Source organism: Lycorma delicatula, chromosome 5, assembly GCF_047948215.1.
Source record: "Lycorma delicatula isolate Av1 chromosome 5, ASM4794821v1, whole genome shotgun sequence".
In the NCBI taxonomy this organism is placed as follows: domain Eukaryota; kingdom Metazoa; phylum Arthropoda; class Insecta; order Hemiptera; family Fulgoridae; genus Lycorma; species Lycorma delicatula.
The window spans coordinates 28,743,799-28,763,796 of record NC_134459.1 but is presented as its reverse complement, the minus strand read 5'-3'; the positions used below and the strand labels follow the sequence as shown (position 1 = coordinate 28,763,796).

The 19,998-nt window shown below is 29.5% G+C and overlaps 1 protein-coding gene across 12 annotated transcripts in view; it reads right to left on the bottom strand.

The window, feature by feature from the left end:
• Mgat2 (alpha-1,6-mannosyl-glycoprotein 2-beta-N-acetylglucosaminyltransferase) overlaps positions 1 to 19,998 on the bottom strand; it is an 858,981-nt gene that overhangs the window by 75,802 nt on the left and 763,181 nt on the right. For all 12 annotated transcript variants that reach the window (XM_075365853.1, XM_075365856.1, XM_075365854.1 and 9 more), the window contains one exon: positions 3,110 to 3,144. In XM_075365853.1, coding sequence (XP_075221968.1) covers positions 3,110 to 3,116 — 7 coding nt within the window. In that variant the 5' untranslated portion in view covers positions 3,117 to 3,144. The remainder of the gene's footprint in view (positions 1 to 3,109; positions 3,145 to 19,998) is intronic.

Genomic DNA, 19,998 nt, shown 5'->3' with positions numbered 1-19,998 from the left:
AGCTAATCCAATTCTTTACGGGACATGGGCCTTTCCGCTCGTACCTCAAGAGGTTCAGACGGAAGGAGTTAGAGCTATGTTTACTGTGGATAGGTTGACTCCGTTGAACATACCGTCCTTAACTGCCGCCACTGGGAACAATCACGGGCAGAATGTTACAGACTCTGGAACATCTAATCCTGATAATGTTATGACCTGCATACTCAGGTCCAGGAGGAGCAGGGCTGTGGTAGAGTGCATGATTACAGACATCATCAATAGTAAGCTGACGGATGGGTAATGGGTGACGGCCAGTCTCCGGGAGTAGGTAGCGGGGGCCCAGCCGGGTCGTCGCCTACCGATGATTCCCGGTCAGATCCTGCATCTTTGAAGCCGTCAGTATGTGTATCCCCCACCCGTCACACAGGGACCGTGTTTATGCCTTGCGACCAGTTCCAGTTCCTATGTGAAGAAGGGGGAGGTTTTTTATCGGATGTGACCCCGCACTACCGTCAGAGCGGGCCTGACAACGGCTGGTATGACATTTCCCTCCCACTACGGAAAAAAAAGAAAAGAATATTAGATTTTAAAGTATTTTTAAAATGATTCTGCATGCACAGAATGTCAACAACCTACTCTCTTAGCGAAAAAAGTTCCAACAGGTTATAATAAAACTACTGATAAAACATTTTCAATTTTATAAAAACAAATCAAAGATTAAGTAAACCCCATGGCAATAATCGGAGAAGTTTTTTCAGTCATTTTAGCTTTAATAAATACTAAAAATGGATGGAAATATCATATCAATGTAAGGCTAAAAATCTTCATTAAAAGGTTTATTTAAAAAATTGCTTAGCAATTCTTTTACAATTATTTATTCCGTTTTGAAGTTTTAAAGAAAAGTGAATAAATAGTCTATATATTTTGTGATACATTATTTTCTGGTAATAATACACATTTTCTGCTTGTTTTTAGACTTTAAAATTGTTAAAAATTCTGGCAACGATATTGCTGAACTTTCTTCGCATCTTTTAGTGCTTAAATTTAACCTTCCAATAAAAGATAGATTTTCAAATTATTATCATCCTTACAATCTAATTTATTTACTGCATCAAAAAAAAAAAAATAAATAAAAAAACCATCCTTTGTTAAATAAGTAAAATAACTAGAACAAAATTACACTATCATAAAATTTATTTAGAAAAATCACTTTAAATGGATATATTATAGAATATTTGCAACAACAGAAAAATTAATTGGTAAATATATTTAAAAATTAAAGATCAACCATAATGATAAAGATAGAAAATGTTTTCCATCTAAATAACCGCCATACTTGGAATTATAAAAAATAATTTGAAATTGAAAATTTAGAACAGCCAAAATGTAAAAAAAAGGTTTAAAGAAGTTGTGTTTCAAATGATGATGTACCTTTAATTAACCAATAATAAAAATAAAAATTGCTTTTATGCTGATTACGTTTCATTTTGAGAGAAATAATAAAATAATTTTATGTTGATAAATGCACAAAGTTAAAATTTTTATAAATAAAAAACCAATAAACGTTTAAGGGCTGGTTATTTATGTTTTTTTCAATAGAAAAAGAATTGTTTAATAATGTTCTTTGTAAGATAAAAAAATTCACAGTTAAGTTATAATGAAGATTAAATTCTTGAAAATGTAGTATTTTCAATATCTCATCCAATTTAAACATAAATGTATACAACAAATTTTCGTAAAATTTCGCAAATTGAAAAATCAAATGAAAAAGCAACTTCAAAATCTAAAGATAAAAGAGAAGGACGACTTGGATACAAAAAAATTTCGAGATGCAATTTATAATGCAAAGGTTTTTGTAGATGAATAAAGAAAGAGCACTAGAAAAACCTGCATGGTCCCCCTAGTAGGTCGTTTCGAACACAAAAAAAAATTAAACAATTCCTGTAATGCACAAGATATCACATGAAATTCTAGGGTTTTAGCGAAAGGTAATCAACTCCTGTAGTAAAAATCAAAGTAGAGTACTTCTGAACTCAGGATTAAAAAACAGAAAATGCAAAAAATCCCCAAAAAACTATCAATTTCTTTCTCTTATAATATAAAACCGTGAAATTAAAAAGAGAACGAATATTTAGACTAATAATAAAAAAATATAATCATATGTGACTCTTACCTGAGAAAAAGAAATCCCTCGAATTTTGAAAATAAAAGCGTCTAAATTGTTAAGTACAGTATACTAGTATAAATATATATAGTTATAATAGTGGTCATTATTCCTCATAAAAATATAATGAATAAATCTGACAGAGATAACATTAATGTCGACTATGCCACTGAAATTAAAAACAAGTTGAACAGGTGTAGGTGAATCTTACATTTTGGAATTTGCTGAAAATCATATACCCTGGAAAAAATCACCGAATGCAGCAAAGTGGCTGTCAATGCCACCAACAGCATCGCGAGAAAGAGAGAACCCAAAGCCGATGAGAACAGCGGGGAGTTTAGAAAATTGAATCCACCCATTCAAAGGGAGGCTAGAAGAGACAAAGTAAAGTTTTGAAAATAAAAAAAAGAAATGATGGAAGAAACAAACAAGAGGCGACATATCAAACATCTACATAAACAACTCCTTGGAAAAAGACAACTTATTATGCAAAACGGACGAAAGAAGAAAATTGGGAAAATTAAGAACCCGTTGGGTGGATACCATTAAAAAAGAAACCAGAAGGAGTTTGGTGGAACTGAAAGAAGTTGTCAGAGACCAGTGGTAGTGTAGGAGCGAAAATGAACGAGAACCGTGCACAGCTAAACAACTATAAAATTAATTTATAGAATACATAAGTTTAATAAATAATGACTTAAAAAAAATATTAAAGCTTTTTTCAAAATAAAGATCTTTTTGAAAAACTGATTTTGAATTGGAACCCAAAATTATGGACTAAGATCAACAAAATCAAAAGATAACGATGGTTCATACATTACGAAACACAAAAATTTGAAAGAAATGTATTCATTTGTTTAAATTCTTGCCAAAAATTATTTCCCTGGAAGATGACTGATATATTATTTTAATAGTAAAAAAAATTAACTAAAAGTTGAAATAAATTTGGATGCAAATTAAAATACTTACCACGCATTGCTCTGCTAAGTAGCTTTGTAATGATTCTGTAACAGAAAAAAAATTATTAAGTTTCAATTTGTTCTAAAGCTATTAAAATATTTACAAATTGAAATATAAATACTTACAAACTATTAAAAAATTACGAGAACAAATTGCAATATCAAGGGAAACCAACAGAAGTAATGTAAAAAAAAAAATAAATAAATATTTTGAAAAAAAAGAGTACTTGGTGTCCTGTAACTTTTAGTTTCAAAGTTAACAGAGAAGAGAAGCTCAAAATTATTTCAAGTACTATAACTTATATTTACTTTGTTCAGTATACGTGAGGTCGGCTGTTTATAGAACTTCAAGTACCAAAGTTACAAAGACTAATAACATGAATTCTAAATTTACTAAAACGAAGGAGCACCTTACTAAACTGTACAATCTACCCAAGTATTTGATATAACAAGACTAATTTAATTAATGACTTTCGATACCATAACAAACCTCTTGACTCGACTCTTCACACTCAACATGCTGATCTCTACACAATTGTAATAAGCTGAACAGAATTTATATTTAGGATATCTGAAACATGTTAATAAACATTGCGAATATCGATTGTTTAAAAATTAACATATTTACAATCCATATGTTACGGTATAAATTAATTACCATAATTTATTATGTTTTACTAGTTTTTTTTCTCGAATGATCAAACTACCAGAGCGGACAGGAATTAACTCCCTATTGAAAGTGTTTATACTTTTTTAATACTTAACTAATTTTCATGAAACAAAAAACATTTTGTTCCTTACAGTGGTTATGCATTGCTAAAATTCCACGGAAAGACCACCATTATCCACCAGTTTCCGTAAACAGATGGGAATGTTTGCGACAGACTTCTGCAGATAATCCAGTGGAACGTTTCCAAGAAATTGGCGTATTCGCTCCTCCAATTCATCAAATATTTTTGGTTTTGTGCGATAAACTTCCTCTTTCGCCCATCCTCAGAGGAAGAAGTCGCAGGGCGTTAGGAAAGGACTCCTTGCTGGCCATCCAAGGGGGCCACGACGTCCCAACCAGCGTCCTGGAAAATGGATATCGAGCCACGCACAAACAGGATTTGCGAAGTGAGACGGGGCTCCACCTTTCATAAAGATTAAGTCTTGTGATTGTCCAATGTGGATACAACACCGTGGAAATAATCTTCAAGCATATCAAGGTACCGTTCTGCAGTTACTGTGTCCCGAATGAGTTCTGGACACAAATTTCATGGATCATCATGCCGCACCACACTGTGACCTTTGGGCGATGTTGGCTTTTTTCAACAACTATCCTCGGATCCTCTGTTGCCCAGTAATAACAGTTGTTCCGGCTAAAAAAAACCCCCCAACATGAAACACGGCGTCATCTGATCACAGGATATTACCGAAAAAATGTCGGACCAGTCTTCATACCAAGCAATCATCATTTCCCCATATTCCAGCCGATGATCATAGTCTTACGGCGATAATTCCTGGCAGTTATGTGATTTCCACGAACGAAAATTCAACAGAACAGTTTGAATTGTGTGTTGGGTTAAACCACTTTCCGCGAGATGCCTATCTTTGTGATTTCTGAGAACTTCGTGTGAAATTTCCTGAAACCCTTGCACATTTTCCTACGTCCTGGATGTTGAGGAGCGACCGTGTCTCCTAAAATCTGATACAGAACCTGCGGCCATTAGCTCTGAGTGGGAATTCCTTATGGTCTTCAGCCTGAAGATTTTATCATAGAAAACATTCCATAAGGTTGGGCCAAGGACAGATCCCTGCCGAACCCCTCCGAATACCTGAAATATCGCTTTCCTTTCTAGGGTTTTGACCTCTATGAACCTATTTTGCAGATATTGATGTATCTGATTCACTAAGTAATTACTTATTTGCATGGCTTGAAGCGCCTCAATGATGGCTGTCCAGGGGACCGTACCAAATGCGTTTCTAACATCAAGCATTATGATCATGGGGATTTTTCTAGTCCTCCATGTACCGCTTCTGCAATTTAATGCCCAGTTTTTTACCTTCTCGATTGCGGTCACCGTGGATCGTCCCTTTCTAAATCCGTATTGTTCCGGATGTAGACATTGTTTTTCCTCTATTTCCTCTCTAAGTCTATTTTCTAACAACCTTTCAACTACTTTTCCCATATTGTTTATGAGCGTGATCGGTCTATATGCTGTGTTCTCTTGACTTTGTCCTGCCTTTGAGAGGAAGACTGTTCTTGCTTCCTTCCAGCATTCAGGGAAGCTTCTATTTTGTAGGCTATTTTGGCTACGTCGACTAATTCCCAAAGTACGATACTAGCTATTATCTTAATGATGGCCGCTGGGATGCCATCTGGGCCGGGGCTTTTCTTATTTTTTAGCTTACATGACCTCTTTTTGTGTAAATCTTCCTCCCTGGCATTCTATCACCTCTCTATGATATTGCTCCTCCGTTCTGGGGAATAACTTTCTGATCTGCAACTCAGCCGTTTCTTCATTCAGTGTCGGAGCTTGTCTCCCAAGTCGTTTGGTTACTATTTTGAAAGCCTTTCCTCACGGATCAGCATTCAACTCCTCGCATAGTTCTAACCATTTCCTTCTTTTGGCCTGCTTTATGAGGAAGTTAAGCGTCTTTCTCGCTTCCCTATATTGCTCTGTCGCAATGTTACATCCTATTTCCGAACCACCTCTAGCTCGCAACCTCTGGGCCGTCCTCTTGTGTCTTTGCATAATTCTACGCTGTTCCTTTATCTCCCTGGACCACCAGTAGACCATATTGTGATTAATATTATTTCTCCTCGGTATTTTCGCCATCTCTTCTTTAACTATATTTTGGAATATTTCAGGTGTTATTTGAGTACTATTTCTAATTCTATTTGCCGCATTATTAGCCACTCTATATATCTGTTGATCAGACAGTCTGATATTGTTATTTATCTGTCTTATTTCTGGCCGTTGCTCTCTGCCAGGTTCAAATCCCGGTCAGGCATGGCATCTTCACACACGCTGCAAATCTTTCATCTCATCCTTTGAAGCAATACCTAACGGTGGTATCGGAGGTTAAACAAAAAAATCAGAAAAAAATCGATACAACAAAAATACTGAAATACTGCAGAGCTAGTTGGACAGTAGTAAAAGACTGAATTGGAATCAGAACATTTACCCGCTAAATCGTTATGAATGGGAATTAAATATTCTATTTCAAATTTAATTACGTAAAGGAAAATAAGAAAATTATTTCCTAAAAACTATGTGAATAATAACAAAGAGCTGCATACGTTAAACAAATATTTTATTTTATTAATATGTTCGGCTTTAATAATTAGGTAACCTAACTATAATCTTAGTTTTTTACAATCCAGATAGAAATACAGGTAGAAGGTAGATTCGCCGCTCTACTTAGCCCCAGTGAATGCTTGCCGGCTACAGGAAAGTGCAACACGATGGAACAGATGGAGTAAGGGTGGTGGTTGAAGCAATTCCCATGGTATCTACTCAAGACTAAGGGATAGAGTATAAACAAGGGAAGGTTAGAGGAGGGGATACTCTCAATCCACAAAGTGACTTCCTCTGATCGCTGTAGTTAAGCCTTACACTGGTACTATCTTATATATATAACACTGAATGTTGTATACATGTAGCTGTCAACTTTCCCTAGAACCATTTGAGTTAATTAAATAACTATTTTTATAATTACTCTGTATCATTAAAAAATCCAGTGAGACCTTATTTAGCTTCCAGACTACCTAGCCCTTCCAAGCTTATTAAGTCCTAAGTACTGCGACATTCCATCCGCTATTTTTCAAAATTGAAGGAAAATCATAAAAAAAATTTGGTCGAAAATAAAAATAATCCTAAACAATCTTGGGGTTTTTCGTGTTATGACTAAAAATTTCTTATGAGATGAAAGTCCATGCTCTCTAGTCCAAACTGTCCTTCAATTTAAAAAATAAAACATTAAAACGTTCTTTTTCAAAAATTTTTTCTGATTTCGTTGGCTGAAAAATGATTCAATAATGTACGACGTGTGAACATTTTCATTCCAACCCACTATCCAAAAAAAAAAAAAATATATTGGTGTCGATAACGTTTGAGCCTATTTCAATATTATCACAGAGATTTATCAAAATTCCTTCAGTTTAAAAAAAAAAGAATAACATATTGCAATATTAAAACAATTATTTTCCAAAAGGTTCTCTGTTTTCTGGGTATAAAAAAATTATACATTGTTAAAGCTAAGTTAGCTAAGAAATTCCAGTTATATAGGCGTAGGTAAACAGTTGAAATTTCATCTCTATATATCTCACTACTAAATTTAACTTCTTAGCTTGATTAAAAGTATATAATTGATATAATATTTTCTACTTTCCAACAATCTCTAATAATATGTTCGAGCGCTTTCGAATTAGTAATACATCCTCAGGAACATTGATGTGTTATAATTATAATTATTTACTTCACATACAATTATACTAACTTCAATTTTAAAAACAAAAATTATAAATATAACAATTGATCTCTAAAGGTAAAATAATGTCAACGTTATCCGTCAAGTCATTATGAAGTTGTTATGTTCATAACAATTATTAATTGTTATATTTATAATTTTTGTTTTTAAAACTCAACTTAGTAATGATATGCGAAGAAAATAATTATAATTATAACACATCAATGTTTCTGAGGATGGATTACTAATCTGAAAGCGCTCGAACATACTATTAAAGATTGTTGGTAAATAGAAAATATTATATAAATAAATTATATATCAATACCAACGAGCCATGATTAATAAAATTAATTTAAAAGTGTATGCACAATTGTATCTGTACCATATTCGAATTACTTTCTTTGTGAACTTCCTTTTTCAACTAACCAGAATAATTTTTTTTATTTATGTACATATAACTAATACAAATCGTATAAAAAACAATACTCATTCTATTTACAGAATAATTACAAACATGGTAAATATTTGATACAGATATAAGTATGGAGCACCTTTATAGTTTCAAAAAAAAAAGAACTGAAGCAAACATTGTTTTGAAATCTCAGAAAATGTTTTTTATAATTTTTTTAATCTTCACCCAGAATCCATTTTTGTGCATAATAAAAGTAAATTGCATTATTTCTAATATATTCGAATACATATTTACATGTATATATGTACACATGTATACCTGTTCAATGAGTAAGTAATAAAGTTGTGACTATCATCCGGTGAGACAGGTACTCCCGACAGTATATTTTATAATTAACAAAATATTTTACTAGACAGCCGACCTTCGTGGCTGAGTAAATAGGATTTTCTGCGGAGGTCTCGGGTTCGAATCCTGATCAGGCATCGCATCTTATATGCTACCAATTTCCACCGGGGTAATTACTATAGCTGATGAAGCCCAGTCTTTCATAACAAAAATATTTTAGTAGAAAGATGTCAATATTCAAAGAAATTAAAGTTAAAACAAAGCTGATGATTACTAAGTAAAGATGAAATTACCCAAAAGAAGAAGAGTTAACATTTTTAAAAGATAAAAAAATATTTTTTCTTGATAATCATAGGCTCACTGTAACATAATACTAAGTGAATTGATGAACCATTAATTAAGTTTTATATAGTTCTGCAAAAGCAATATTAAGAAAACTTCACTAAATTATGTTATTATTTTTATATGAAGAGTAGCTATCTTAGTTGTTACAGAAAAGTAAATATAAAAGTAAAGTGAATACTTATTTATACTTGAAATACACCTGGTTAAATTCAACAATCTGAAAAGATAAGTACTAAATAAAACACTGAAGTAAAATTTATTGCAAACTAGAAAGTAAAGTAAATGTAATAAAATGTATGGAATATTGGAGTAGAAACTATAACGCTCAAGACATTATTTAAATATTTAACAATAACAGTGATTTAATTCATTTAAAATTATTTATTTATATTATTAATCATTTATATTATTATTATTTATCGATGTAATCTATTGGGTTCAATATACTCGAGAGTATTTCTTTTGAAAGAGATTGTGATAAATAAACATTGAAACATTAACTTAAACGCGTAAATTATAATATTAAACTTAAAAAATCATAACCTACTAAAAGGCATTTGTATGTGTGTCTGTCTGTGAAAACCCCTTAGCTGAGTACATACTTACATGATCAAAAAATCAAATGATTTTTTTCTTAAATATTTATAAACAATAAGTAAGATGAAGCAACACCAACAAATAAGAGCAAACAAAAAGAACATGCATACATTACTGATTATACTGCCCGTCAAAAATCATAAGGTTATAAACAATAAATAATAACAATAATAATAATTAAAAATTAAATTAATAAATTTAACTACCGTAATTCATATATTCAATATCGTAGCAGATATTAAAACACAACTATTTTTGATAGATATAAATCGATACTGAAAATATTATCGATTATCCATTTAGATTAACCTCTGGAACCACCTTTAGGTATCGCTTCAAAGAATGAGACGAATGAAAATTTCTGTAACGTGTGAAAATACCATGCCTGAGCGGGATTCGAACCCGGAACCAACGGATGAAAGGCCGAAATGCTATCACTCGAACCACGATATCTAATAAGATATCGATATCGATATTGCCGGCCTCCGGCAATAAGTTGCCGGAGGCCGGCAACTTATTAGATTTACTTATTACCTATTTTATATAGATTAACTTATTTCCTAATGAGGAAGGATAACTGAACGATGACGAACCCTTTTTCCAATTTTCCTTGATAAATTTTCATCATTAAAAAAAACATTTTTATACAAGAGGTAATCAATTTTGGACACCGAATAATAGCATTTCGAGACGCCCACCCGCCAGAGCAACGCGCCCGAAGGGCCTAACTGCGGAGGTGTGCCTACGGCACGCCCTACAGCTAGTATATTTACTAAAATTATAAGATAATTACAGTAATAAATGTTCCATAACCGACGGCTACAAAACTTATAATTCGATCTTACAATATTTATCAAATTATCATTTCCGTGTTTATCTGTTATACTGAGTTGAAAATAAAGGCTAGGCGATGTAAAAAATATAAAATTGAATATGTAAAAGGTAATGGGTCACAGCAGTTGCATAACTACGATGCAGGCGGTAAGGCCAATTAAATTCATTTTTAAGTAAATATAAATTTTTATATCAAACAAAAACTTACCCTGTCTTTCAAAAATAAGTCTAAGTTTTATTTATTCACATTATATTTATTCTAAATAATAAATGATAATATAAAAGCACTTTGAATTCCAACTTATATTTTAGTTTGCACGCTAAAAGTTTATATAATAGTCGAATCTCATGATAGAGTTAATACCTTGATCCAGACTTCAGCTAATATCTTTTGCAAGAATAACTACTAAATCTTACAAGTCGAACTTCCCCCGTAAAATCATACGGTAATGAATAGCGGATATATATGATGATCAAGATTAACTTCCATTTTAAAAGACTAGAGTGCCTACTCAGAGCTTATATATGAAACACCCTTAATTCTCCTTCAAAACACAAAAAATCAAATCAGTGTATTTTATTTGTTATTTTCGACCAATAAAAACTCATTTCTTTTTTTACTTAACTCCACCCATACTTCTCAGTACATGATAATGCTTGTATAAAAATAGCACATTATATATAAGTGATAATATATAATGGTATATAATATCCCCCACTTTTTCAAAACGTTTTACATGAATAGTAAGTAATATTACCCTAATAATAATTTAATTCTATTTTTCCTAATAATTCAGTACTCTTTATACCTGTCTTCACCCTTTTTAAAATTTTAATTCCTTTAATAATATAATAATAATTTTTGGTATAACTTCTTCAATTTATCTTTTCTTCTCAGGAAAATTTATTTAAGCAAGATTTATTATAGGTAACTTTAAAAGTAAATGTTTTAATGTTAAAATTCCAATGCAAGTTAAAGGTAATTTAATACAGTTGATTAATTTTAATATATTTCATAATTGACTGAAAGTATTAATTTTATAATAAACAACTTTATTTCTTAACGCCTAACAGTGCACTTAATAAAATTAAGTTCAATAATATTATAAGTTGTATTATTTATACACGTCATTTCTCACATACCAATCAATGACATCGGATAAACTAAAAATTAATCAACTAATTATAACATATGAACTGAATATTATCTAAATATATCTGTAATAATGCACTTGCAGATTATAAACAAAAACATTTTTTTTCTTATAGTTAACATTGATAAAAAAAAAACGTGGCTAGTGAAATGCAATGATAAGAATCACAGAACTGATTAATTACTTAATCAATGATTAAGTAATTAATCACAAAAGAGCGATGTGGTTGGCATTTTTACAATTACTTAATTACATCCAATTAAACTATACCAAAAAAAAAAAGAATGTTATATGAAAGACTTTAAACAGTCAATATGAGAATAATTTCTTCTTCTGAAGTTTGGACATTAAAAGTTAATAAATAATTAATTAAAGTTAATAAATAAATTCGGAATATCACCCCAAAAGTTTTCTATTTTTTTTTTAACGATATATATTTTTAATATTGTGCAATATCATTTTGCAAAAGTATCTGAACTTATTGACGTATAACTTGTATATTTACCGTTAATTAGAAGAAGTTAGCAAGCGAAGCGAGCGTAGGTTATAATTGGTTAGGTTACGTTGGTTACGTTGGTTTATTTCATGTTAGGTTACGTTGATTTATTTCATGTGATTTATTTATCGTTTTTAACGATATATATTTTTAATATTGTGCAATATCATTTTGCAAAAGTATCTGAACTTATTGACGTATAACTTGTATATTTACCGTTAATTAGACGAAGTTAGCAAGCGAAGCGAGCGTAGGTTATAATTGGTTAGGTTACGTTGATATACACGATTCATCAGTACACGATATCAACATAATCTAACCAAACCATAACTTACAATCGCTAACATTAAATATACAAATTATAGGTACTTTTTGACGTTGCACATTTTACAAGTACATAACGTTAAAAAAAATTTGGGGGAGGGAAATTCCGAAAGAGTATAGTTAATATACGTAATAGAAAAGAAAATTTCAAGTTATGTAAGTTAAAATATCGGGAATAGGTTATTTCGGATATCTACAATGGAAAGAAAATTTAACAAGCTGAACAAAACGGACCATAAAAACATTAAAATATATACGGTTAATAGAATAAATCTTATTTAGATCCAAATAAAAAAAAAATATAGCTGAAACATACCTGAATTTGATTAAAATAAATGGAGATACCATTTACAAGCTATTTTAACTATTGAAGAAATTATTTATTAGTGAATTTTACTAGCTGAAATATAGTCACTTGAATGGATAAGAGAATTGGGTAGTACATAAAAAATGCCAACCCTGACCGCGATTCGAATTCGGAACCTTCAGGATGATAGCTAAAACTCTTGTCATATCAATCTTCTATAGCTGAAGTTAATATTACAGTACTAATTTATGAAGAGAATTATTTGACTTTATGATAATTTAGTCGTATTTCTTGAACTGCATACTATTTACAACATATTCAATGACAGCATTACATTGAAAATTTTGCTGTTGAGGCATTCAATGTTATTGCTTTTGCTTTTATTTAATTTTTTTTCAATTTCAGCATGCTAATGATAGTTTAGTATTTTTATTCAACGCAGGAACTGATCGGCTTGCATAGAATTCAAATTAGCACTAAACGCGTCTTGGACCTTGATTTGTAGCCAAAGTGCGATGGTAGGTAAACACTATTTAATCGTGAAGGATGGTGACAGAGATGATGTCATTCATTACATACGCTCTAGGTATAATACTTCAACAAGGCGTTAGAGGTGTTACGATCAAAGATTAGTAGTTGCTACATATTTTGGTATAGGTCTCTGAACTACTTACCGGAAACGTCTCGGCTGTTTGCCATCTGACTAGCGCCGAGAACCATTCAAAATAAAATACAAAACGCACTCAAATATTTTTTCAATGGTATGTTAGCATAGTAATTATAGAAGTGTTTCAAACGAGACAAAGTCGCTCCAAAAAGAAATGACATAGCCAGCCCTAATAATAACAAACTATAGAACTAACTTTCTATAAGGAATGTGAAGAATGAAGTGGTTTCGAAGTGTCTTCTTTGAAGACTTGTAAATCAGCACGCCAGGTTCTCTACAATGCAAGAAATATTCAGTATTCAGTTTTACATGTAAATACCTTCATTCTGGTCACCATGAATGGCTACATAATGAATATCATTACTCCCAGGGAAAAATGTTTGATAAGTGAAACTTTTACAGCAGATGCTTTATGTGTAGTATAGTCTAGATTAAAAATTAAAAATTTTAACTTATCACGTTTATAATTATGAATGCGTAATCTTTGATAAAAAGAATAAATTATTCTTAACAAATAACAAATGCAGCCCTGTCAAACTAAACAACAGAAATATTTTCGTGTAATTCAACATAATACTTTTTTGGTGTATACAAAAGGGCTATATTATACCTCAGTTACTATTAAACGATTGCCCGAAAAGCAGTGTAATGTATTTAGGGATATGTATGTTTGTTCAACCGCAGCAGCTCAACGGCTGAACCGATTTATATGTACGATCCCGCGATGGAATCCTTACGGTACCAGGAATGTTGCTATATAAGGATGTAATAATATTATACATATGTTTAAATAAATTAAAAAAATATATACTATTTACAAATCCTATATACAAAATTGTCACCCGAACGCCAAACGCACTCATTTGAAGATCAAATGCGATTTAAAAAAACCGAGCACAGTAGTTTCCAATTTCGACTGCTAGGTGGCGAACTCTATTATTTTTTTTGGCAGTAGTGTTTTTAATTTTTAACAGATTTTTAAATAAATTTCTTAACTGTTTAAAAAATTCCAATTATTTAATATAAAATTAAAAGACTTTTTACTTCCTTGTACGGACAAGGAAGAATTGAAATCGCGAAAAATTCGGGTTTCAGGTTTTAACCGAAATATCCATTCTGACTATCCCTGAATCTATTATGACTAGTTGGGCGTGACGTCTGTATCTCGCATAACTAAAAACCAATTAGCTGTAGGATGTTGAAATTTTAGATTTACGACTTTTGTAACACCTAATTGTGCACCTCCCCTTTTGATTGCAATCGATTGGACCAAAAGTATCCAAAAAAGCCCAAAATCCAAAAGAATTTGGATTTTTTACTTTTTCTTAACTGCAATAATAACCTCTTATTGAGAGCTTTTCAACGATATATCATAAGTGGTACTTATTTTATTGGTTCCAGAGTTATATCCAAATAAAAATTTAATTAATAAGATATTTGCTCTTTCAAGAGGAAGGCACATCGGTTCAATCAGATTTCATCTCCTTTATTAAATTTTTTTTTAATTTAAATATATTGATTTAATAATAATTTGATTTAATAACCTATGATTGTAAAAAGGGTTTTACGATAATAACTTATAAAAAAATATCAGAAGTTATTAATGTAATAAAATTTTATGTACTTTTCATTTTAAAAAATTGTGTATATGTAATTTAATAAGCTATACAAGGAAGTCATGTATGTGGTGTCCACATCAATTTCTTTACAAAAGCAATATTACGCTGAAGATTAATTTTAAATTATATTTATTTAACACATTTAAAAAACCTAAACTTTCTGCATCTCTTTCAACATTTAAATAAATATGTTATTAAGTAATTCTCATTATTACCTCCTAAAATGTGAATTATTGTTTAGTTAAACATATTTACTATCTTCATGTGTGTTTATGTTAACATTAATTTATGTACGTATTTAAATTTAAATAATTAATATGGACTTTAGTAAAGACTTTTTTTTTTAATTTAATCAATATAATTATGTATTCTTTGATGTTCTTATCAAACCTTTACCACGGTTTCCCTTGATCCACCTGGGAAATGCTGGAGTAAATATTTTTTTTATTTATAGTGTATTATATTATTACCCATTCCTGTTGTGGATTACAAAATGTTATTATTATTACTGATGAGAATAATAAAAATATTTATTTAATAATAAGAAAGACTGAGACAAATAATTTAAAACAAAAATTAATGTATAACTTTCTACTGGAGACAAGGCATATCCACTGCAATCATTCAGCAGGATAATATTTCTCAACTAACATTTTAAAAGTAATAATTTTATTTATTTGCAAATTTGTATGAATATTATTCCATGTGATTATTATTTTAATCTATTAATATAGATTACAAGTAACATTATTTTTTTAAATAAATTGTCTATTTCATAGTATTATCAATTCAAGGTTTTTCTATAATTTCCATCATTTTTACAGAACTATTCGTTTTTATTAAATGCAAAAAAACAATTCTTTGATTCCTGTGTGGTCTATAGAGCCATAATGTAACATTTATTTTACTGATTTAAATAAAGAATTGATTTATTTATTTAATTTCATTGATATAGCCCACAATAACATATATTTTAATGGTCAGAAAATGTTAACATTAAACAAAATACTGAAATTGAAACTTTAGTGGAAAATTAGAGTTAATTTTATTCATATAAGAGTGTTTTATACATTAGGAATATATATTTAATTATGAATTATAAAATAACAATGAGAAAATGTGCTACATAACCGGTAACAAGATGCTTGGCAAGATCAAAAGAAATTACTGGTAAATCTAACATCAAATTAACATCATCATAATATCACAAAACTTTTCTAAATTTTTAAAAACTTGCTTTATACTTTTTAATCATACTTAACCAAATTATTATCATACACTGCATGAGTTTAATTAGTAGGCTAATTTGGATTTCAAAAGATAACATCATACATTGAAATTTCTAACATATTTATAAAATATCAAACAAATTTTCAATCTAACATTTACTATACAAAGAAACGAAACAGTGAAGTTTTTTCATAGTAAAGTTTTTTATTTCATTTACTTAATTAACTATCAAAATTTTCGACAAACGTTTTTATGAGATTTAATAAAAGAATTTCTGATTCGATCCATCTTTGATAATGAATGATTATTGCAAGGTTTTCTTCCTGTTAATCTGGAGTTGTTCAATTCTTCGATTTTAAGTCCATCTAGAGAAACAGGAGCTATTTATCAACATATTGCTCACCAAAAATCATCTGTGTGAGTGTATGTGTGTATTGTGTGTGTGTGTGTGTGTGTGTGTGTGTGTGTATGTATATATATATATCATTTATGACGAGATGTTATCAAATTCGAAACCACAAAAACTCCCGTACCAATTTTTTGTCTTTTTTTATATCAATTGGCTACTGGATTTGTCATCTGCGACCCCAAAAACCCCGCAAATCCGTTTTGCAAATTTTGCAATTTTTTACGCCCTCACCCTCAATTTACCCCCGTACGGTGGGATGTTTGCAAAAGTAATAGTGGAATATTGTCACCCGACCTTAGTAACTGTGCAAACTAAAAACTTTCACTAGTAATTAATATATTAAGAGTCAGCAATGTTTGTACACCAGCATTCATGTAATACTAAAAAAAATTAAAATCATGGAATAATGGGAAGTATACTATATTCCTCAGCGCACCTGCCCAAGGAATAAAAAATAACAACTTAGGCATTCATTCAGGCTATAGAAACCTGAAAAAGAAACTAAATTATAAGACAAAATATTAGTTATTATGGTAACTACAGTACACAATATTTTGAGGAGGAAAACTTCACAACTTATTTCTGTTGCCATGGTGAGAAAAATTAATTTAATTTTTAATTATTAATTTTCTTTAATAAATATCTTTATTTGACAACTTCACTCCGAAGTAACCTAGGGCTCGATTCATGGCTTAAACATAATATTTTGTGTTTCTAGGCATTTCTCGAAATACAAATATTATCATTAAAAAATTCCGAATAATTCTTAAAGTTCTTGTGAATTTGTCTTTGTTTATTCGAAGTTGGTTTAAAAAGATTGAAATTATTTTCATGAAACATGCGATATCTTTTTTAAAATTAATCTAACTTAAATAATGACCAATAAAAGTTACCTTAAAATTCTTCCTTTGAACTCAATTTTTTTCGTAATGGAAAAAGCCTTTTTCACGTATTACAAATGAAGATGTACTATTTTAAAAGTTTGTAATAAAACTAAATCCTATTAAATGACACCGGTTTGTTTCAAACTATTTTGAGTATTTTAGAAGGCTTTCCAAATTTCCCAAACAGAAAATTTCATACTTATAATTATTTTTTATTAATTAAAACAAAGAAAATGATCTATTGATAGCAATAAAAATGATTATTGGTAGCAATATATAACAATGTACACAGAAGATAATGTATCATTTTAATTTCCGTAAAAATAAGAAATTTGTCGTATATTCTATTACCATATATTTGGTGTATAGAATTAATATTAAAAAAAAATATTCTACTGTTTATGAGATATTTTCTCACTTGGGATTAAATTTTAAAAATGCCAAAAAAATATTAAATAAATCATACAATTCATAAAATCTTCTGCAATAATGTTTTGCAAAATCTGTAAAAACTGATGTGTTTTATTCTTTTCATGGTAGAAATTAATAAATAAAATTTTCTTGATCTTTAAATTTTACAAGTCTGTGCACATTAAAAAAAAAAAAATTTATTAAAAATTAAACTGAGATTTCATTTGACCGTAAACAAATTTTTCCGTTCGAAAAAATATTTATGTAAATGAAAGATGATATACACAATCCTGTTTCTTACTTAGAGGGTTTACAAACGTAACCGAGTGAAGCAAAATCTATTAGATTTTATAAAAATTTAGCATATAACGTTAATACAATTATAATAAAGAAAATGGATTATATATATATTTTATACTTTACTCAAATTTAAATAAATATCAACGACCACCATTAGTGTAGATTTTGAAGTCAAGCGTTCTAAGGTTCAAATCCTAATAAATACAGTTGTTTTAATACGGATTTGGACACTAGATCGTGGATACCGGGTTTTTGGTGGTTGGAGTTCAATTAACTACACGTTTCAAGAGTGGCTGGCCTAATTCTGTTCAAGCCTACACATTTACAGGTATATATATATATATACAGAGTTAGAAATCTAATCTTGACGACTCGCTAATGATTTTAAGTGTTGATGCTACTATAAATGGAAAAAAAATAAAAATAAAAAATTTGATGAGGACTCCACATGATTTCCCTGCATGTCTATTAAATTACACACACACATATATATATATATATATATATATATATTTATATATATATATATTTATATATATAAAAAAAATATATATATATATATAAAATATATATATATTTTTTTTTTAAATAAAAAGTACATAAAATTTTATTTCATTAATAACTTCTGGTATTTTTTCATATATTTATTTATTTATTTATTATTGAATAATTACTTATTGTAAAACTTTTTTTACAGTCTGAGGTTAATAATTATTAATAAATCAAATTTATATTAAAAAAAAGTTAAAAAAATGAGATGAAGTCCGATTCAAGCCGACGTGCCTTCCCCTTGTAAGATCCAAATATTTCATTAATTAAAATTTCATTTGGCTATAGCCAAATGAAATTTTAACCAATGAAAACAAATACAACTTATGTTATATCGTTGAAAAGATCTTAATGACGGCTTATTATTACTACAGTTAAGAAAATCCAAACTTTTTTTGGATTTTGGGATTTTTTAGACGGTTTTGGTTCATTCGATTGCAATCAAAAGAGGAGATGTACAACTAAATGTTACAACAGTTGTAAATCCAAAATTTCAACATACTACGGCTAATCGTTTTTACGTTATGCGAGATATATATATATATATATATACGTACAGACATACATACAAACATACGTACAGACGTCACGCAAAAGTGGTCAAAGTGGATTCAGGTATGGTCAAAATGGATATTTCCGTTGAAATCTGAAAACCAAAATTTTTCGCGATCACATTACTTTCTTTACTTCGTACAAGAAAGTAAAAGGAAAACAATCAGTGTAATGCAATACGACTGAATGATTTATCGGTAAACTGTATCCATTCCAAATCTTTTTAAGGATTTCCCCATATTAATTAATTGTTAAATAAAATAATTTTAAAATTTATTATTGGCGGATAATAAAAAAATTATTGTGATTTTAGAAAATGGAATTTTCCGATTGATTATATCTAATATTAGATTGATTATTATTAGAACTTGCTACAGTAACATCAATGTATCGTACAGCCAAAGGCCAAAAGTATCCTTTTACAAATGACTTTCAGATTAACTGGGTTTTAAATTAAGATGTAGAGTTCACATCTCTACATCTTAATTTACTGTACATCTTAATTTAAGCGTTACGTTGTACTTTATATTTCTACAGTATCTAAAACGTCATTATTTTATTTACTTACAATCAGTATTGAATATATTTTATCTCATAATATATTATATATATATATATATATATATATACAAATAGAAAATATTTATAAAAGTATGCCTTACTTACTTCATTAAGAACAAAAAAAAAACATTATTTTTTAGTACTCCTATTCCAATCATTAAGAAATAAAATAATTTGAATCCACCAAAATGATTACAATTATAAAAAATAATATAGTATTAAATTGAAAGTTCAGCACATTATTAAACAGAATAACAGAGCTAATATATAAAAAAAAAACAATCTTTGTTTCAGTAACTATTCATTGATCGACTTTTAACAGAAAGAATTAAACGTCACGATTAACAAGAAATAAAATAAACAGAACCACTGAATGCTGTAGGATAACAATTCAATTTTAAAAATAATTATATACATTTATTATTTATATACAATTTTTTTGGTAAAC